The sequence below is a fragment of the Lytechinus variegatus genome, chromosome 13 (assembly GCF_018143015.1).
Source record: "Lytechinus variegatus isolate NC3 chromosome 13, Lvar_3.0, whole genome shotgun sequence".
Taxonomy (NCBI): Eukaryota; Metazoa; Echinodermata; class Echinoidea; order Temnopleuroida; family Toxopneustidae; genus Lytechinus; species Lytechinus variegatus.
In genome coordinates this window covers 17,671,297-17,694,428 of record NC_054752.1, presented here as the reverse complement: position 1 = coordinate 17,694,428, position 23,132 = coordinate 17,671,297, and the positions used below count along the sequence as shown (strand labels likewise).

The following is a 23,132-nucleotide window of genomic DNA, read 5'->3' as shown; positions in this document are numbered from 1 at the left end:
TTATCCCTTTAGCTATTTTCTTTTGGCAAGTGAATGTTACATAGCTGGTGTCTAGCTTCAATTTGGTTGCGCACATCCTTGGTGACTTGCAGGCTCATGTTTGGCATGAGATATATATTCTTCATCACAGGAGCTATTAAATTCTTGCCCTGTTTTTCAATAGTTAGGCTACAGTGTACATGTATAGGGGGAGGTAACATACAAGTTTCCCATACATATCCACTGTTATTTCATTTTGATAGGGCTATCGCTATGGTTTAACCCACAGATAGCAATCAATTTGAATAATTTCAATTTCCATGGATTAGCTCCTTTTTGGAATTATGAAAGCTCTTTGTGGTGGAAGATGATATGGTGACATAAAAATGAATATTCAAAACAGTCTTTGAACTGGAATTTTCAATTTGTTTCAAAATACATATATGTGTAAATTGATTATTAAACATAGATATTAAAATCAAAACTTGTGTACAGAATTTCACACTACAGTGCGAATCAAAAAAAGTTTAGAAAAAAATCCTGTAAAATGATATATTTGCAGTATCCTGAAGATTTTTCCACATTTTAACATTGGTACAGATCCATTTTTAAGCAAATGACGATATAACTGTCGAATTTCCGCTTGAGTGAGCAACACTTACGGTACTTTTGAAAAGTTAGTGAAAATTGATTTGCGCAGAACTTTGAAATAGTTATGCGAATAAAAGTAAACCTTAATCATGAAGAACACATGGAATTTAGCTAGTAAAATTGCTTGGATGATATCTTTTACCTTTTTTTAATTTGTTTCCTTGCCCAAAACACGTCGAAGAGTGCATTGCGCCCCACCCCACTCCCCAACACACCGAGGCCATCGAGACGATATTTGCTTTACAATGAGCTGTGATTTACATGAAATGGCTTAGACTTCATTTTCATTTTGTTAATCATTGTCAAGCTTGGGAAAAGTGTGGAGAAACAAGTATTAAATTAAAAATGAAATGTAAACCCACTTTAAATGACACAATCTTAGTGAAAAAATGCCGGAGATGTCTGATATAAAGTTTTGTTCAGATTCAGCTATGTCCTCAGATCCAGCTGGCACAAAAAAAGGGTAAAGGTTGTGCTTACATGTACTAAGTGTTGAAATTTCAATTTGGGTGGCAAATTTGTTACAAAATGCTCAAATTTATTCGTTTTATTTCAATAGACTAAAAATGCAAGGGAAATGTATGAAAAATGTTTCACAGGGTAAGTTTAATTTCGTTCTTTCCCCTTGACACAGCGTGAAAACAAGCATTTCTGCGCAAACAGATTTCTGCGAGATTTACAAAAATGGAAAGTGCTCACTCAAGTGTAACATTCTGTCAAAACTTTTGCTTTCATTAGATAAGATGAGACCCAAACCCAAAATTATATGTAAAAAAATTACCCACATGTTGTATATTTATCAATTCCCAGGGCTTTTTCAAAATGTAAACTTTTTTTGTTACGCACTGTATAATGGATTAATATGGTTAGCAATAGCATGCCGTTTGAACAATTTTGTCAGATCACATTTAAACTTTGCACCAAATCCAATATTTATTTACATAAGATAGCAACACATTGAGCCATTGTGTACTGAATGCTGCAATCAAGTGAGCTGTGGTTAATTGCTCAATATTTTGCCAACATCTGTTGCAAGTCCTTGAGAATTACAATAACTACTATGAGCATTAATCAAACTTTCAAATTCCAGGGCTACATTAATATCAATGTTTGTAATAACTTCACCATGCCATAGTAACTTTCATTGAATTCTTGATTTTGATTGGATGTTGTTGAGCAATTATTACCATGGTAGTTATACTGGATGGTAAAGTTACTGTAACTTTAATATTCATTTATACATCAGGGCACAGATAAAATAAGAAATGGAACTATATTTATCTGCATGTGTATGTACTTTAGTGAAAATCACTAAAACCAACATATAATATTTATAAAAGAAATGCATGAGCACTTTTCTTTTACCACATGAAAAATGAAATATGGAATAGTAACACTAACACAACACTTTCAACAGCATTTTAAATGACCATATATTCAAGAGAAAATGTGGATCAGACAATCTATAGCAGGGGGAAAAATCACACAGGGACCAGGGGCGACATAGCCCCTGAAATGCTCAAAAGAGCCCTGGAAACCCCCATTCATCACAGTGTTAAAGCTTATCCAAACAGTAAGTTATATATTAAAAGTAGTCCCTAAAAATAGAAAAATAATATTTTGCCTGATCTATGACTGAATTTATGTTGCGATTCATGTAAAAGCATGACTACCAATAAACATAATGTTACAAAAATAATGGCAGAGCTTACCCATGTAACACCCCGAACATCAGAGCTGGAGATAACACAAAAAGGGAAGAAAAGGGGGAAAGTTAATTTGTATACAAGTGGAATGCCTCTGGCCGTCTCACCTGCATCACGCAGTTCAATATAGCAGCAGTGCTGACTTTGAATACTACTCTAACTCGCACAAGATGTTCAGTGATACATGGTTACTCTTATGTCCACTTTTTATGAACTAGACCAATAAACTAACAGAGATATGATGGTTATTCAACAGATACACCCAATTCGGCCACAGTTCATTGACCTTTGACCTTGGTCATGTGACCTGAAACGGGCACAGGATGTTCAGTGATACTTGATTACTCTAATGTCCAAGTTTAACGAACTAGACCAATAAACTTTCAAAGTTATGATGGTAATTCAACAGATACCCCCGATTCGGCCAAAGTTCATTGACCCTAAATGACCTTTGACCTTGATCATGTGACCTGAAACTCGAACAGGATGTTCAGTGATACTTGATTACTCTTATGTACAAGTTTCATGAATCAGATCCATAAACTTTCAAAGTTATGATGGTAATTCAACAGATACACCCAATTCGGCCAAAGTTCATTGACCTTTGACCTTGGTCATGTGACCTGAAACGCGCACAGGATGTTCAGTGATACTTGATTACTCTAATGTCCAAGTTTAACGAACTAGACCAATAAACTTTCAAAGTTATGATGGTAATTCAACAGATACCCCCGATTCGGCCAAAGTTCATTGACCCTAAATGACCTTTGACCTTAATCACGAGACCTGAAACTTGCACAAAATTTTCAGTGATGCTTGATTACTATTATGTCCAAGTTTCATGAATCAGATCCATAAACTTTCAAAGTTATGATGGGAATTCAACAGATATCCCCAATTCGGCCAAAGTTCATTGACCCTAAATGACCTTTGACCTTGGTCATGTGACGTGAAACTCTAATAGGATGTTCAGTAATACTTGATTAACCTTATGGCCAAGTTTTATTAACTAGGTCCATATACTTTCTAAGTTATGACATCATTTCAAAAACTTAACCTCAGGTTAAGATTTGATGTTGACGCCGCTGCCGCCGCCGTCGCCGTCGGAAAAGCGGCGCCTATAGTCTCACTTTGCTTCGCAGGTGAGACAAAAATGAATCGATGGAAATTCACTAACAAGTAACTGTGATGTTCGTCTGAACAACACTACTCTACTTTCATTTCGCATAGTATGATCGCCACCATGAATAAGATCTAAGTTAGACTAGCAGTTCATGAAAAGAAAATGTGCAGAAGTAAATCAATAACTTTTAAACGTTAGTTAAATTCTGGAAAATCACTGTGTAAATCTTGTTTAGCCTACCTTTGACTTTGTTCATCTTTTTCCATGTGTTAAACTTTTATTTCCGTAAATATAGACCAGGCAGGGGAGCATTTCATGAAAGGACTTGTCGGATAAAACATCTGTTTTAACTTTTATCTGACAGTTACTATTCAGGATTCTTAAGGCGACCGCACATCTTACGATTGATCTGCGACTCAATTTTGGAATAAAACGTAGTAGAATTTGATGCTAATATTGAGACTATGAATCTCTTACTGTGTAATGTTCGAAATCATCTTACGAATACCTATGTTCAAATCTTTGACTATACTATCATCCTTCTTAAAATAAAAGCTAATTTAATATCAAGTCGTAATGACATCATAGCAGTCGTGCGATTGGCTACGGTTTGAAATTTATTTGGCCTTTACTCCGAAATAAAGGCTTACGATCGTACAAAATGGTTATATCAGTATACTTTCAATCAATTTTAACCTTAAATACAATGATACACTGTATCTTCCATTCACATTTTCAGAAAATGAGCAAAATGCGATTTGTTCCAAAATCAGATTGCGAACCGTCGTAAGGTGTGCAGCAGTGGCCTTAGCTTTAGACCTAACTTCGTAACAATGCTCCTCAGCCAATCAAAATCAATGAAAGTTATCACTTGTCGGATGAAAATTTTGATGAAATGCTCCTCTGGCTATGCACATTTAGAGATAAAGCCTTTGTTACAGCCTAGCCCTAATAAATGTTGGGCTAGCCTAAGTTAGGCCATTTAAATCCCATTATTTAGTATTTTGGAGAGCCTCCAAGGCTCCATTTTTTCAAAGTTTCTCCCTGGACCCTGAGTGATAAGTATACTTAGATCTAGATCAAGTAATATTCTGGATATTAATGGCATAGCACTCACACATATTGTGAGGTTAGTATAAGAAATTCAGAATACGGCCAAATCAAGGTTTTGGGAACCACTCGTCGATTTGTATATGCGCACTGTGTAAAAAAGTGAATGGAGGTGGAAATAGGGCACTTGTTCACTGCTACCAGTACCACCCTGCCTGTGGGGAATCTACAGGTAGGACTATGGTATGCCAATGTTGTACAGAGCACACACTTTAAAAAATCATTAAAATATCACTTTTGTCACCAAAATTACTAATTTCCATACAGTTACAATTTATTTTTCATTAGTAACTTGTGAATAATTTTTGTATTCACCAGAGCGCTCAAAAACTTGAATTTTGGGCATATTTTAGTGAACGCCCTCTATTGGTGGAAAGTAATATGGCAAGAAAATTTTCATTTTTTATCTCTATTTTTAATTTAGGGGAATTTTAGAAAAAAATGATTTAAAGAATCAAATTTGAATAAGAGCCAAGTTGTATTAATAATAGGTGTAATGGAAACTGTCAGTGTAAAAAAATCAAGCATTTGCCTCAAAGAAAAAGAGAAAATAAGCCAAACATTGCCACCCTTATTTTGCCACACATGGAGATACAAGTGAGAACATGGTTATATCATAACCTTGTTCATTGATAATGAGTGAAATAGGGAACCGTGCGTGTGACTGACACTGAATAAAATAAAGGCGCTGCGTACGAAGGTGGTTCCCAATAATAAAAATATCACGATAATGCCCAGTATACTGGCATAGTCTCTAGGCCTATACATGTAGAGATCGTGTATCTCTCAATGTTATGAAGTCCTTTAATATTGATGTTGATACTCAGTATTCGCCGCTGGATACGAAAGTGAAATTGCGCCAATTCGCGCTGCAGCAACGTATCGTTTAGTTAGACGGTGGATCTGGACTGGACCTTCAGCCCGACAGCTTCGGCACAGCCGTCTATTGAAAACCCCTTTAAATTGCGGCTACTTACCTAATAAAACCATGGCCAAATTCCAAGATGAAAACAACCATTTCATACCCGATGGTTCCTTAGTACCTCCATTTTCCTTCCTTGGTCGATATTTTTTACTTGTCGTCGTTTTCTTCGTATCAAATCGTCCATTTTTCGTACCCATGCTTGTCGTCTGCTCAGGGAGTCTCCTCCGCCATTTGCTTGAATTCCTATTCGATCGCGCTTTATATCGATTTCAAAGATATATATGGGGGGAGGGTGGGGGCGCCGGGCCGGCCGGATCGGGTCGGACGCGACGGGAGGTTGAATTGATTTTAAATCTCACTGCTGCCTGTATCAAGTGAAATAGTTAAAATGATATTCGAGCAATAATGTCACTATATAAAGAATATTCCATGAGTAGGTCTAATATCCCCAGAAATATACCGGCGAATATCGAACATCCAACCAACTTCCTACCCGTTAATCCAACATCTCTAACTTTGCTTTTTGTATCCTACTTCATTTGTCTTCCATTCTCACTCTTTTTCTCTTCTTTTTTTTTTCACTATTAAAAAAAATCATTGGTGGATGCTAGTCCCTCCCCCCCCGTGAGTCAATCCGTGATAATTATGAGGACCTGACCATGCGTGTATCCAGGGGGACTGTGGGGGTGGGGGCGGTCACCCCCCCCCCCCCCCCCAAAAAAAAAAAGGGGGGAGGGAGAGGAGAAAAAGAAAAGGGAAGGGGGAAGGGAAGAAAGGTGGCTGTTTTTTTTTTATTATTCTTTTTTTCTCACAAGAGAATCTCCTTCACTCTTGCTCTAAATTTATATTTGCTCCGCGCTGCGCGCGGTTAAATGACAATATTGAAGTTCTCCATTGTTTCCCCCACCCTTTCTCTTACCCTGTTTTTCCACCTCAGCTGTATGTGTTTCTTGCCAGTTAAAGTTCAAATGTATACATCCCGGGTATACATTAGGCCGAAGTATATAAAATTATTTTTCTTTTTTTTAATTGATCGCGCAACTGCTGGTCGGGTCGGCTCCGGGCGGGAAAAATCTTTATATCAATTTCTGTCGTCACCTCCATAAAGTCAACTCCTCCAACTTTTCAGCTCATTATTAAACAACCATAATTTTGGAGCAAACTGCAAACAGGTTCCTAATTCAAAAAGAAAAAAGGTATAAAATTCGTGTCGTATATAAAAAAAAGTACAATGTTTTTATCGAATTCTATTAAACTTCATGTCATTTCCTTGCACATTCATCTCCTGTCCTGTTTTGCGCCTCAGTTTGAAATTTTGAATGACACTTAATATGATTAAAAATGATTATAAATTCATTTATAATTCAAAATGAAGCGCTTCAGGATAAGTCAAAGAAATTAGGCATCCTTTTTTATCTAATTTCAATAAATCACAGAAGTTTCAACTTTTTGCGCCCTATTTTCCTTGTAATGAAGTTCAATAATCTTAGAAAATCAATTGAATTAGAGCCGATGGGGTATTAGAGATATCTGCATTTGACGAAACGTCCGCCCTTTGAACATTTGAAATTTCAGAGTTTCATTGCTCTGCGCGGTGAGGAATATCTTCCTCCCCGGCATTTAAAGTTTTTCTCCTAAAGCGGAGGGGGAAACTCCCCCTCCTGCAGCCGCCCCTAGGGAGGACGCTTCGCGCTCTCTGTAAATACACGCTTCGCATGTATTTACCGCCACCTCCAAAATGAAATCCTGGCTACGCGGTTGGACCTGACTGAAATTAATTATCAGCAACTAATTTATTTTAGGTGAATGAGCCTTCTGAGGCAGATTTAAAAACCAGCCATGCAATGGAGGTGATTAGTGGATCATTGATGAAGAGCGCCATCACACATCTTGGTAATTATAATGCGTGCAATTTGTTTTTCAAAGCTCCTTGTAAATTTGATTGATTGAGTTTATTTGGCAAGTCACAAGGGCGCAGGCGCGTAGCCGGGGGGGGCGATGGGGGGCGGTCGCCCCCCCCCCAAAAAAAAAAAAAAAAAAAAAAAAACGTCCCCAAAAAAAAAAAAAAATAAAGAAGGGAAAAAGAGGAAAGGGAATTTTTCCCCTTTTTATTCTTTATTTTTTCTCAAAAGAGAAACTCCTTCACTCTTCTTGCTCTAAATTTATATATGAATTTTGCTTCCGCGCTGCTCGCAGTTAAATGACAATATTTAAGTTCTCCATTGTTTTGCCCACCTTTTCTCTAACCCTGCATGTTTTTGCACCTCAGCTATGTGCTTCTTGCCATTTAAACTTAAAATTGTATACATTAGGGCATGAATTTGAGTAAGGTTAGGCCGAAGTAAATATATGAAGTTATCTTTTTTTATCAATTGATCGCGCAACTTCTGGTCTGGTCAACTCCGAGCGGGTAAAATCTTTATATCAGTTTCTGTCGTCACCTCCATAAAGTCAACTTCTGCCGCTTTTCAGCTCATTACTAAAAAACCATAATTTGGGGGCAAACAGGTTCCTAATTTAAAAAGAGGAAGGTATGAAATTCGTGTCGTATTAAATAAAAAAGTACAATATTTTTTATCAAATTGTATTAAACTTCATGTCATTTCCCTCTATACATTCATCTCCTGTCCTAGCTGTTTTGCGCCCTCAGTTTGAAATTTTGAATGACACTTAAGTTTCTTTATATTAAAAATGAAGCGCCTCAGGATAAGTCAAAAAATTAGGCATCCTTTTTTATATAGATAGATAATTTCAATAAATCACAGAAGTTTCAACTTTTTGCGCACTATTTTCCTTGTAATTAAGTTAAATAATCTTAGAAAATCAATTGAATTTAAGCCTATAGGCATTAGAGATATCTACATACTACATTAATTTTTGATGAAACGTCCGCCCTTTGAAAATTCAGAGTTTCATTGCTCTGCGCGGGGAGGAATATCTTCCACTACCAATCTTCTCCTCTGTTTTGCGAGTTACAAATATGCACTGTTGCTAAATTGTTTGTAATCAAATCTGATCTTTCCAAAGAAAGTATTTAATATATCTTTGAGAATACCCTTTTCTCGGGACCCTTTTTATGGCAAAAGAAATTGATAAAACGCATTAGCTTCCGCGCTTCGCACGCAGTTATTATTTTAATTTCCTCCATTATACCTCTTTTGTGCGTTCACAATCACTTTTGAAAACAAGCAAAATCGCAATATAGTCAACCGAATTGGAGGTACTAGAGACAAGAGAAACGGCTCCTTTTCATTTTAATTTATGAACTTTGCTTTTGGTTGAAATAGCTGAAACTCCCCTTCCTGCACCCACACCTTAGGGAGCGCGCTTCGCGTGCATTTACCGCCCCTCCAAAATGAAATCCTGGCTATACGCCAGTGCCAGGGCAAGGGACGGCGGACCGAAGTTGAAAGTGTGGGGGGGGGGGGCACAGAGAAAAAATGAAGCCTTTTCTTTCAAAAAGAGCACTACACTAAAATAAAGAAAAGTTACCTATCTACAGTCACAGTGGCGTAATGGGTCAAAATTTTGAGAGGACTATAATGACACAAAAATCTATTAAAAACTGCGATAAAGCGAAGCTCATGAGCAAAAATTTTGACATATTTATAAAGAAAATCAAATTTTGTGATAAATTTTGACAAGTAATATTCAGAAAATAATATCATATTTTATCCTTCTCTCTTTCCTATTCTCTTTTGTATTCAAAATTATTATGGGCAGGGGGCAAGAGCCGCCCAAATCCCCCATCTTTACGCCTCTGCTATTTACCCCACTCACGTGACTCATGAAGCTTATGGAACCGAGGATTATCCTTACAAGTTTAGTAACATAAACCAATGAGAATATAAAAGGGGCACTCGATCGTTAACTCGTAAAATGAGTCCTTCTCAGGTCAAAGACGTACAGAACACGTTCGTTTGGGGCACTTTTCTAGGGTAAAAAGGGGACTGATACGAGATAGGTCATTTACAAGAAGGGAAGGGGGCACTTGCGTACACCTAAAACGGGTCCTCCTCAGGTGAAAGGGGCAAGGTACAATGAGGGGGCATTTTTCTTGCGTGACTATAAATGACACCTTTTCAATGCTCAAAAAGTGGGGGCAACTGTGCCCCCGGGGCGGCCCACAGGATCGCCGCCCCTGCAAGTCACCATAAAAACAATTGCGTTAAAGAAACTACACAACAGGCTTGCACTAGATTGACCCACAAAAAACTTTCCAGATCATGACTGTAGTCGCTAAGGATTTGTATGTTGATGATTTATTCAAAACATGAATAAAAAGGATTCACTATTTGGCCGTTCAGTTTTATCCTACCAATTTTAGCAATTTATATTGTCAATTTAGATGCTCAACTTCTCCAAAATATGAATTTCATTATATTCAAGCCCGTCTCACACAAAATTAATGTTCGGTAAGGGAAATGGGTAATAGGCCCCATGATTAATGATGTGTTATGTGTTCGCGATACTGGCCATAAAATAAAGATTTGTGTTTTTCAATCGTTGATTCTTCGTGAATATTTGAATTGTGATTTTTTTTTAGATATGATTATCTTTCCAACAGCTATGTTCATTATATACTTTTATAATTTTCTTTCTAATAATTATTGATTAAATATGAAATTTTCGCCGCGCATATAAAGGCGGCAGTTAGGGTGGAGTGGGTCGGTGCATTGATTTTTTTGACATACCAAGTCGAGACTTGGAAAACTGTAGAAACTTATTGGTTTTGCGGTACATACATTTTCTCTATGGTCCTCCCTTGCCCTATTATGATAACAGCTAAATTTTGCCCTCTAATTAAAAAACAAACAAGAAAACGGTGTCGCCACTCTGCCAATTCAGTGTTTGGGATGAGGATGATGAGGATTGATGAACAGAAAAAAAATACTCCTTTATTTTGATTAGACAAACGATCAAAGTAAAAGGAAGCGGCAGGGATGTGGTAAAAAAATTATTGCCAGTCCGGTGCCATATAATAAAGTCCGTCCCCGACAAAAAAAGTTGATTTCAGATTGAGTGCATACCGTCTGAGTCGGTGCCATCCATTACCTTTTCATCTTCAATAATCAAATATTTAAATGTAAAATCAAACTGTCTCAATTCCTCATGGGACATGTTTTAATTAATAGGGGATGGTGAATATGTGACATTTTGCTTATCAGCATCACCATAGTCATATTATTATGCCTACACATAATTATGCTCCTCTGTAAGCCAGAACTGAGCAATGGACGAGTGTATTTAGGCTATTTGCTATAAAAAAAACCCCACACAATTCCCTTTCCTGAATATCGTTACTTCAATTTTATTAATATTTATCATTATTGTAATTGTTTTTAATTTCTATATTCTATTTATTTATTTATTCATTTATTAATTTATTTGTTCATTCATTTATTTATATTTATTTATTTATTTTCATTTTATTTACTTATCTATTTATTATTATTTTTCTATTGTTGGGGGGGGGGAGTGGGTGAGTTAAATTCGCCCAGTCATCTTCGTGATGGTGATTCAACTGTGGAAATTACCTTTTCATGACATGTGGCCGGGCGGGGACATGTGGGCTTTTACTGCTCCTTTCCGAGGGACAAACGTCACACCCCTGGTTGAGCTGATATGGCCACCTTGATTTTATAGTCTGTATAAACATACATCTTTGAATGTTGTGAAGTAATTGAGATCGTAATGTGATAGCATTTTAAGTAAAACTCATTATATATCATAACATGAAATTACATAGAGGTGATAAAAATCTAATTAGGTCCCTTTTCCCATTTCATGCAAGTTTGCTCAACTTTGCTAGAGGATCTCCCCTTTGAGGACCATTTGAGGTCTGTATTACAGACTACATGAGGTCACCGATCATTCGATGAATTGAGAATTCAACACATGCACACGTCGCGTGATACACGCTACATGTCTTCTGCTAGTTCGCTGAATGCCACTGGGATACTACCTTGTTTTCTGCAAATCTGCGAGTTTTGTCGATAGGTAAATAGATGAAATGTGTTATATGATATTTAGCAATGTGTGTGCATGAGCATGTATTTCAATGTGAAGTTTGAGATGATATTTGATAGTTATTTTGTCTTTTCTTTTGTTGAATGAATTTGTTCGTAACTTCAACAGATCGTCAACCCAGAGCTCAAGCGTGATCGGAGACTCGAGTCTCGGTGTACTAGCTACCCGCTGCTAGCTGCTCGCGCTCAACCGGCCTCCTCCCCCTCCCGTCCTCATTCACAGTTTGCGAAATTAATGTGAACTTTATTAAACGAGATTTTATTAGCCGGAAAGTTTATTAATTTCATATTGTTCCATAAATTTATCCCTAGCAAATAGTAGGCTAATAACGTTAAACGAAAAATCAGATTAAAAAAAAAAAATGAGTGAGGTCAATTTGTCACATTTGACAAAAAGCCTTGGCTTGACGTTGTCATCGACAGACTAGTAGTACTAACTTAGACTAGAGGTCTAGCGGTTTACTGACGGTAGGCTTAGGCCTATTTTGATATCTAAATGACTGTTGGACATTTTGGAGTGTTTCTACAGACAATCATTAAAATTAATGGTTTATCTTTTCCGCAATCAAAAAATTTTATCGCCCAAGTTAAACCAAACTGTTTCTACATAACGGTATACAGAGCGAATAATCAAACTCACAGTCACATTCCATGTTGCAAATACGTTGTCAACAGGGCAATATAACCACCTCCCAGAGCCAGAGGTAGCCTGGAGGCGTCTGGGGAGTAAAACTAATATTTATGATGGGGTGTCCAAACTTCGCGCACTTTTCAAAAATTGTCATCAGGCGAATTTTTTTTCACAAAATATTCATAATTTATACAAAACCAATTCAAGAAATAGTTACCACATTGACGGCAAGATCGTAAACTATAAAATCATGGACGAAAATGTAAGTAGGTCAAGGGGTTTCGCCGGTATCGCGATCTCAAAATTCTATTCTGATCGGTGAATGCGGGCTGTGCTGGAAAACCTTTCAGAAAAAGTGTGACCTAACTTCGCGCACCAAAGCTTTTGTGGAGATTTAAACAAAAACTCAATCTCAAAAAGTGAAATATTTACATCAGATTGATGGCAAAATGCTATAGAATCGGTTAGTACTACATTTAGTTCACATTTTTGATGATTTCTGCTTGCAAAAGGGTGATATCGTGATGCATGTTGATTTCTTCAAAACGGGCGCTAGCGGTGACAAATTTGCTGATCTTTTGCCAATATTTTCATAAATACTGAACTCATCCTAAAGAAACTTTCACCAAAGGGTAATGTTAGGTCGCTTTTCACGTTGATGATGTCAGATTTTAAGGATATTGGCTAGTTTTTGAGATAATGACCGTCCGCAAAGTATGGACACGCGCGAAGTTTGGACTCACTGCCATACTACTAGTATGCTTACTCCCCAATGACGCCTGGTAATGGATCCCATCATCCCATTTATTTTCTGTGTAGGGACGAGATTCCCATGGTCAAAGTAAGGCTAAATCAACAGTTGTCCGTTACGTTTGGAGCCCAAACTAATAACGTAAATAGGCCCAAACCATATTAACCCCCCCCGTTTATAATAAAGGTCCTTACAGTATATTTAGTAAATAAATAGTACTAAATTTGAAAAAAACATAAGAGCACGAGCGTTGACTTACCCAATCTGTTTACGTCGCCATTTGAATCTTTTGTTATCGATACCAAGATACCACACGCGTGTAGAGCTGCCAACTTAGATTTTAAAAAATACTTGAATCGGCCGATAATTATCATGAATCGTAAAATACTATACTTGTTTCGGTCAATAAATATCATAACAAGTGCTAAATTATATTTTTTGATTGAAACAAATATTTTACAATTCGTAACATTTATAAGCCGATGCAAGTATTTTTTAAATCTTAGACTGCAGCTCTACACACGTGCACTGTGGTATCTTGGTATCGATAACAAAAGATTAAAAGATGGCGACGTAAACAGACTGGGTAAGTTAACGCTCATGCTCTTATGTTTTTTCAAATTTAGTACTATTTATGAGGACCTTTATTATAAACGGGGGGGGGGGGGTTAATATGGTTTGGGCCCATTTACGTTAGTTTGGGCTCCCAACCTAACGGACAACTATTGATTTAGCCTTACTTTGACCGTGGGAATCTCATCCCTACACAGAAATAAATGGGATCCACCACCAGGCGTCATTGGGGAGTAAGCCTACGTAGTAAATATTTGTTACTCCCCAGACGCCTTCAGGCTACTCAGAGGTGAGTGTTAATGTAATACCTGAGGTGGTTATGAGAAACAATATTTTGTCTGTTTCTACAGGAAGTTCTGGATACATTGCGGGTACATGTTATAAAGCAGTACAGTGTAACAAACCCGGGGGGGACTCATATTATGCATGGCAGGTATGTGCCACGGAGGGGACCCCATTTTTACATGCAAATTTCTGTTCCCAGGCATAGTATTTTCATGGTATTGAGAAAAAGAACCAAGAAACCTGCTCCAAAGCTTAGCATTTTCTTCTTTAGTTATAAATCGATAAAAAGAAAAAAGAAATCCCCTCCAAAGCTTTGCATATTTTTCATTACGCCGTTCCGTCCGCATTGATCTGCTACAATAAGCTGCAATTTTGGTGAAAAGTGATCACGAAGCGCTGTTCGAAGATCGCCTCTGCGCGAGCGCATCCCCCGCCCTTGCCGCCGCGCCAGCTGCATACACGTACATGTATGCACGTTCCATAGGGATGCATACTCACTCACATGCAGGCGACCCGTTCCAAGGACCCCCGTTTTCACAAACATTTGTAGCACCGAAGCCCGTTCCGCGGACCCTCCTTTTTACAAGCCCGCTCAAGAGCCCCCTTTTTTTTCTCGCCCGTGGCATATACCTACATGTACAGTACCAATTTATTTTTGGTCGAGTACCCCCCCTTTCCCTCCCCTGCCGTGATCTGGCAAAACTACGTATCTCCTTTTTTGCCATTCCGAGATATTCGAGCTTGAATATTTTACATTGCTTCTTTTGCTTTTCTTGGAAAAGTGGAAAATGGTATATCGATTTTTTGTCTCACCTGCGAAGCAAAGTGAGACTATAGGCGCCGCTTTTCCGACGGCGACGGCGGCGGCGGCGTCAACATCAAATCTTAACCTGAGGTTAAGTTTTTGAAATGACGTCATAACTTAGAAAGTATATGGACCTAGTTAATAAAACTTGGTCATAAGGTTAATCAAGTATTACTGAACATCCTATTAGAGTTTCATGTCACATGACCAAGGTCAAAGGTCATTTAGGGTCAATGAACTTAGACCATGTTGGAGGAATCAACATCGAAATGTTAACCTGAGGTTAAGTTTTTGAAATGTCATCATAACTTAGAAAATATATGGACCTAGTTCATGAAACTTGGACATTAGGTTAATCAAGTATCACTGAACATCCTACATGAGTTTCATGTCACATGACCAAGGTCAAAGGTCATTTAGGGTCAATGAACTTTGGCCGAATTGGGGATATCTGTTGAATTCCCATCATAACTTTGAAAGTTTATGGATCTGATTCATGAAACTTGGACACAATAGTAATCAAGCATCACTGAAAATTTTGTGCAAGTTTCAGGTCTCATGATAAAGGTCAAAGGTCATTTAGGGTCAATGAACTTTTGCCGAATCGGGGGTATCTGTTGAATTACCATCATAACTTTGAAAGTTTATTGGTCTAGTTCATTTAACTTGGACATTAGAGTAATCAAGTATCACTGAACATCCTGTGCGCGTTTCAGGTCACATGACCAAGGTCAAAGGTCAATGAACTTTGGCCGAATTGGGTGTATCTGTTGAATTACCATCATAACTTTGAAAGTTTATGGATCTGATTCATGAAACTTGTACATAAGAGTAACCATGTATCACTGAACATCTTGTGCGAGTTAGAGTAGTATTCAAAGTCAGCACTGCTGCTATATTGAACCGCGTGATGCAGGTGAGACGGCCAGAGGCATTCCACTTTTGTTTTCCTTTGATCTGCGGAACTTATATAAGCTATTGGCACCAAAAACTAGTTGATTTACTCATTTAATCTTCTAATTTTCCACTTTTTTAAAACATACGCACTTTTGCCTGATAAAATCGATGACACACTCCGAGCTTTTTATCAGGCAAAACTACGTATGTTCTAACTTATCAGGCAAAACTACGTATGTCACAAGGTACGCGGCCGCGTGGCAAATGTTTATCAGGCAAAACTACGTATGTCACAAGGTACGCGGCCGCGTGGCAAATGTTTATCAGGCCTACGTATGTCCTCCGCATGGCAAAGTTAGAGATACGTAGTTTTGCCTGATAAAACTTTGCCATGCGGAGGACATACGTAGTTTTGCCTGATAAACATTTGCCACGCGGCCGCGTACCTTGTGACATACGTAGTTTTGCCTGATAAGTTAGAACATACGTAGTTTTGCCTGATAAAAAGCTCGGAGTGTGTCATCGATTTTATCAGGCAAAAGTGCGTATGTTTTAAAAAAGCGACCGGTAAAATGCAGAATTTTGGAGATACGTAGTTTTGCCTGATAAATCATCTTCTTTTGCGGCTATTGTTCTGGCAAAACTACGTAAGTAGACTTACATAGTTTTGCCTTTTAATTCTCGTCAAAGCTTGAAAAACTACTTTTGTAAGTCGACTTACGTAGTTCTGCCTTTTAAATTTAGTGATTTTTTAGAGAATTTTACAAAAACTGGGTTTCGAATCTCCCAAAATAATTGGAGTTAGAATTTGAAATTTTGACAGATGAAAGAGCGTATTCAATATTATAAGAAACACTAAAAAACTGAAAAACGCCAAAAAATGACTTACGTAGTTTTGCCAGATCACGGCCATCCCCAGGATAGAAACATGCCGTATAGCAATTTCTCATGAGCCATTCATGACTCATGTCAAGAATGTTGAGATTAAGCCTGGCCAGCCCATGTTGAACCGAGACTAAGTGATAGACTTGTCTTTATTTTCATCACAATTAGCATCTGTCATGCGGGGGCACTGGTCACGTAAAGGATCACAGCCACAGGATTTAAAAGGGGCAAGTGCAAAACTGACTCTCGAGAAGCCATCTAGCCCCATATGCATGTATGTTTTGTGTAGTGTCACTCAAAATTCAGGGGTTTTTTTGTATAAAGCCAAATTTCTTCGATTTAAAAATTGTTTTTGATACCTTTTAATAATCTATAGAGCAGTATCATGATTGCACAGTAAACTTATGAACTGAAAGAGAATGCTCAAATATATAGCTTTTTTTATAACTGAACTTGAGCAGTTTTTGTAGGAAAAGCGAGAATCTCTCGTCATCTTCAGTCGACCCCCAGCACTATGAAAAGGACATGTCAGCAAGGAAAACCTTATTTTCCCAATAAAGCCTTTTGATAAGTAAAGTCATGGGGATACCATGATACATTGTTCGTAGCTAATGAATTAGTGACAGAAGTTACATGTATGTTATTTGGGGTGAGAAACAAAGAGAATGAAGTACATGTACATGTAGTGTGCTGATACCCAATAGAGAAGGAAAGTGAAATTAAAATAAATTTGACAAGATGTTTACAAGATGTAAAGGAAAAAGTTGAGTTCATGCAAGGATTGTTTTTCAAAATACTGTATTAATCGTACACGATATCATAGCGTTTGCATGGTCACATCCGGACAATAGCAGCGATATTCCCCCCTTTTCAATTCCATAATCCTTTGTGTGAAGCTAATTGTGATATATACATCATACTGTCCATGTAAAGGTCTGTCAAAGTTAGGCCCCCAATATTATTGTTTGTCGCAATGGGAAAAACATGGTCACGTGGTTTGATGACCAGTAGTCCAGTACCAGCTGCCTTAAAAGGACAAGTCCACCCCAACGAAAACTTGATTTGAATAAAAAGAGAAAAATTCAACAAGCATAACACTGAAAATTTCATCAAAATCGGATGTAAAATAAGAAAGTTATGGCATTCTCAAGTTTCGCTTCATTTCACAAAACAGTTATATGCACATCTCGGTCGGTATGCAAATGAGGAACTGATGACATCACTCACTCACTATTTCTTTTGTATTTTATTATATAAAATATGAAATATTTTTAGTTTCTCGTCATTGTCATACGAAATTAAGTTTCATTCCTCCCTCAACACGTGGAATTCCATTATTGTAACATTTTGTGCTTCAGGCAAGGAGGTCCTAATCGTCAAATTCGTAAAAATTGAAATATTGTATAATTCAAACAATAAAAACAAAAGAAATAGTGAGTGACATCATCGACTCTCTCATTTGGATGTAACTGGCTCGTTCAAATAACTATTTTGTTAAGAATAAGCAAAACTTTGAAATATCATAACTTTAATACTTTACATCAGATTTTAGTGAAATTTTCAGCATTGTGCTTGTCTGATTTTGCTCAATTGATTCCATTCAACATTTTTCTGAGGTGGACTTGACTTTTAAAGTTCAAATCTGCCTGGCTAGGTCCATGGCCAGACCAAGTGAATATTTAGTCCATTTTCTTGTTTTCTTGGAAATTATGGTCTGTTGGCACAATAATAAACAATGTTTTAGTTTAGTAGTGTCATTCGGGTTAATGTAACTTGATTAATAGGCTTTGTCACTTTTTAGTGCCATTGGCAATGAGGGAGGAAGAGAAAAAAACCCTTTTTTTATTTTTGTAGTGTGGAAAACGTGTAGACAATGTCTTCTAGACTCACATTGAGATGATTGACATTTACATATAATTTTAGTTATTTTTATTACAAAAAGAAAACCAAGGCTCAAGTTTGTCACCAAAGTTTCCTCAACTGGATGGAAATAAAACAAACTCAATTATTGCTGGTATTTTTGGCAGCATATACATGTACATGTAGCCAGTGGTATTTACATACATGTACACGTACATGTACCTGTAGGCCTATACCACTATGCATTTTTTATACAAAAAACAGGAAATACCTTGAAATGCTTCACTATAAAGTTATTTCTTGAATAGATATTATTATTAAGTGTGATTGAATGAAAGCACAGTAGTACATGTAGGTATAATCTTTTATACAATTTTTTTCACCTGATAAAAAGAAATAGAAAATTATTGCTCACAGATGGGTATAAAGTGTTTTTTTTATACAGTCATTAGTAGGCATAAATTTCAATTCAATATCAAGCTGTTCTGAATTCCAGACTAATAATGCATACCCCTCAAACTCAAATGGAAAGCAGACAAAGTGGATGTAAATGTAAAACTATGTAGTTTGTAGACCATGTGGCAATTTAACCCATGAAGGTACACTGTAGCCAGAGGCTTGTTGAACTGTAATTTGTTGATTTCTTTGCCCCCAATGACCAGATACATGTTCATGTTCTGCACTGAAAGCATAAACTTTGCTTTGCCTTGTGAATAGAGATCATGAATTGCAATTTCAGTTTCTTTTCATTTCTCTTATTTTGAGTATTCTCTTCATGTAATATGCAATATGCAGGTACCCACTATTACAGTGTCATCTCAAGAAGGATAAAAATACCTGTAACTTCTATTTGATGTGCCTGTAATCTTTTAAATGCATGCACACTGTTGGGTGTGTTGTAGTAATCTCATTCAAACTACATACATGTACAAAGTCTTTACATGAAACTGCATGTGAGCTTCTTTCTCCATTTCGTCTTTTTATTTTCCAGATACAGTCATATCTCTTTCCCCTCCTTTTGAAATCCACTTGTGAGAAACTTGATCCAACTCAGGATGTCAGCGAAAGCAATCCGCGAGGCCGGAGGCAAAGCCCTTCTTGGAAGGCATCTCAAATCAGCATCGGTAGCACCATTCCGTGGCGCCACGGTAACGGAGGATGTCAACTGGGATCAACTCACTGCTGAAAACCCTTGGCTTCTAACTGAGGTAAATCTACATTTAACACTGTTTTGTATGATGTGTTGAAGTTTAATCAAGTACATATGGCTTTGAACGTGATGGTTTTGGTGAGTTTTGTGTTGTTACTGGTGTTGTCGAATGCAAACAAAGTTTGGATTATTAGGATGAGTCTTAAAATTGTCACAATTTCTGCCTAAACTTTTTGACTGATCTTGTGAGAGAGCTGTTGTGTTTGAGGGATTATAAAACAAGGGCATTTGGCCGTATGGAAAATTTATTTTGAAACAAACGTAATAGAGGAGAATAACAGCATAAATTTTAAGTTGAAATGTAAAAAAAATACATAGATGTACACTGTACATTGATGCCCATGAAATCCATATATGTTGTGAGTGTGACATGTGTGTGTGTGGGGGGATGGGAGGGCTCTGTTAGGAAAGGACCCATTTCTCCTGGCCATTTTGACAGAAACTAGTCATTTTAGACTTTATTAGGATAAAAATTGACTCCTTTTTGCCCCCCATAGAAAATGGTAAAATTTCAAATTTCATAGATCTATCATTTTGTTTAAGTCACCCAAATTTTAGGGGGCAATGGAACAATCCTCCCCCCACTGTCTATCTGCTGATCTTACAATGTGCTACATTTTTGCTCAAGAAAAGATACATGTAGCACAACATTTCAATCCCACATTTTGATTTTGCTCACCGGGCTCCCTTTCCTCACAGCAAATGGCTTAATTTCTATTTCAAAAGAATATCCAGTGTTTAGAGTAAGATACAATGGAAGGAACTTCACTTTATGTATTTCTTAAAGGATTTCCCCAAGGTATGTACATGTACATGTAGGCCTGTGGCTGTTGGCATAGTCAAATTGACTGATGAAGTGTTACAGCCAATTAAGGATATTACCTGCTTGAAAGAATTTATGAGAGTAGAGTCATCTTGGGGACGTCTCAAGACAACGTGTCATTTCTAAAAATAAGATTCATCAGCTCATAGCGTCCGATATTATGTCTGTTCCTGTGTTCTCTTGATCAGCATGTTAGATTTTTTTATTTTTTTATTCAATACCAATATTTTAAAAATAGGAATATAGTTTGAATGGTCCTAAGGTAAATTGTAAATTATAGCAACAGTAATTTGAGAGTGTGTTTTCTTAATTCTATCTTTTTCTATGCATACTTGTATAGGTATATAAAATTTGTACAATTTTAAAACCTAACATACATGTTCATATACTGTACATGTAGCTCTAACATACATGCAGTAAAATTCATTATTCAAAATTTGCAAGAAAGAAATAACAAGATTCGGAGTGTCAGAGCCTGCTCTCAACGTTGAGTTTATATCATGATAGAAAATGAAGTGTATATAAAAGCAGCCATGTACTTTTCTGAAAAACCTCCCTCAGTGCACCCATCTCATGGTGCTTGGGTATGCGCATACAACCCTCCCAAATTGTATTGATGAATTCAATTCCCCAGCAAGTCACGTTAGTATCAGAGCCGCAGTGGCAATCTCGTTAGAAAACCTAATTGATTTTGCCAAGTACTGGTTGACATTTTGGATGTTTATATTGGGAATGCGATGAGAGGAGAGCCGGTGCAGCGAGGATAAGGTATCTCACTGCATCTGAAAGTCTGAGTGCTTTGAGTTTCTGAATCCTGAACCAAACAGGTTGTTTGCTTGACGGTGATTATGAAAATGCTTTTTAGAGTACACAAAGACAGACTTTCTTTATAAATGGTAATGAAGAATGCATTATGAACACAAGTGCGGTTTACAATCAGGTACTCTTTAATGCTGCTAATACATCTACGTATACTGGTAATATTGGTGAAATTGTTTTAAAAAGGCTTAAAAAATTATTTTGATAAATTGAAATTACATCTATTCCATCTTCACAATTAATGAAAAAATTTCAGAGGTTTTGTTTATTGCTTTCTGTTAAATTGTTATCGGTATAGCAAACAAAAAAGCATATGATTATAAAATTTATCATTGATATTTTTAAATAACACCTCATTACTGTCCATGTTATGATACCCTTCAAATAATTTGCAGACTTTGTAATTACTGGACCAAACCACAAAATGTGCTCAATTTGTTGGTCATGAATAATATATCATGTAGAAATCTGTAAAATAACTGAAGAAAGATGGACTTGTCTGAATGCTAGATTTCCTGGAGAATAAAAAGGAAAGTGTACTGTACTGTACAGTATACAAGCAAGTTTCAGAACACTCAAAAAGGCGAATATGATGTAACGATATCCATGGAATCGCTGTGGGGTTATTTAGATTTCGAGGATTTTGAGGGGGACCTGCAAATATGGCAGGCCCTTCAGAGACAGGATGTGTGAATGCCACCAGTTATAGAAGTGCTGGTATCATAGGGTGCAATGGAATACATGAAGATTTCTTTCTTCCTGCCTGATAAAAGTCTGGATATTATCTGCTGGTATTTGACCAAGTCAAGAGAAAACCTCTAGACATTATATTGCATGTAGTCATATCCATACAGTATATAGGAATGCCAATAAAGGTATTCCTCCATACCTGTACATATCTTTGATTGATAAAGCTTTTATAGTTTTGGTACAGTAAACCCCACCCCTCTCTGAAGTTAATGTCACTGTTCCAAAAAATAGAGTATCATACATGTATATTACTGTATACCAGTAGTATTGTATGAATGTATGCCCCGAAATAGTATTGAATATTTATTCTTCAAATTAATAAATTTTGTGTTCAGTCTTTACGTGTATTTAGAATTATTTAGAATTATGTTGGATTACATGTAGTTGCCAGATCAAAATAACATGTTTATTTACAGTGGTGTTTGCTTTCTGATATAAACCCAATTCTCAAGCATGGAAGGGTTAATAATATTTCAGGATATGATATTAAACTGTGATTCAACCTATTGTAAAGCCTCAAACAGGTTTACATATTTTTGACCATTTACTATCATATTAAAAATAATGTGAACTAAAAAGAGTGTGAAAACTTGGCGATTTGCAATGTGATAATTCCCCTGGATACTATTAAATGCTCATATAAACCCCTCAAAAAAAGTTCTGCAACTCAAGTTTGAGTGCTAATAAATTTCTTAGTGTGCCATCATCATATGTAAAAGTGGTATCATTGGAAAGTATGATTATTCCTCTTTACGATCATGTGTCATTTGTAATGCTAGTGTTATCATGAAATACACAAACATGATAAATATGCAGCAATGTAAAAAATGAAATGTTGCAAAATTCGTTGCCATGTCATGTTTGAGTTCTGCAACTCAAACTGCAAGTTTGAGTGCTAATAAATTTCTTAATGTGCCATCATCATTTGTAAAAGTGATATCTTTAGAAAGCATGATTATTCTTCTTTACAATCATGTGTCATTTGTAATGCTAGTGTTATCATGAAATACACAGACATGATAATACGCAGCAATGTTAGAAATGAAATGTTGCAAAATGCGTCGTTTCCAATAGCGAATTTCCAATTGTTTCGACGATGGACCGAGTGCATTCACTGTCACCTGCATGACTTGCATGGTGGAAATTCTATAGAAATGGAGACTCTTCTTAGAAATCAATGCATTTTGCAACATTTCACTTCTGACTTTTCTCAATGTTTAGGGTGACTGCATATTCCATGATTACATAATCACACCAAATGGCATGTCATTGTAAAGAGGAATAATTCAGCTTTTTAATGATACTAGTTTCATCTTTTAT

At 36.8% G+C, this 23,132-nt stretch overlaps 2 protein-coding genes across 6 annotated transcripts in view; one reads left to right on the top strand and one right to left on the bottom strand.

Annotated features, from left to right (window-relative positions):
• Positions 1–7,748, bottom strand: part of LOC121426677 (probable C-mannosyltransferase DPY19L1) — a 49,371-nt gene extending 41,623 nt beyond the window's left edge. Inside the window, exons 1-3 of the mRNA XM_041623050.1 lie at positions 7,742–7,748; positions 5,547–5,750; positions 2,343–2,367 (exon numbers count right to left, since the gene is read on the bottom strand). Coding sequence (XP_041478984.1) covers positions 2,343–2,367; positions 5,547–5,750; positions 7,742–7,748 — 236 coding nt within the window. The remainder of the gene's footprint in view (positions 1–2,342; positions 2,368–5,546; positions 5,751–7,741) is intronic.
• Positions 7,749–11,389: 3,641 nt separating this feature from the next.
• Positions 11,390–23,132, top strand: part of LOC121426102 (ATP-citrate synthase-like) — a 62,758-nt gene continuing 51,015 nt past the window's right edge. For 4 of the 5 annotated variants that reach the window (XM_041622261.1, XM_041622258.1, XM_041622260.1 and 1 more), the window contains exons 1-2: positions 11,390–11,494; positions 19,202–19,418. In XM_041622261.1, the coding sequence (XP_041478195.1) occupies positions 19,266–19,418 (153 nt within the window). In that variant the 5' untranslated portion in view covers positions 11,390–11,494; positions 19,202–19,265. The remainder of the gene's footprint in view (positions 11,495–19,201; positions 19,419–23,132) is intronic. The other variant, XM_041622257.1, reaches the window with a different exon arrangement.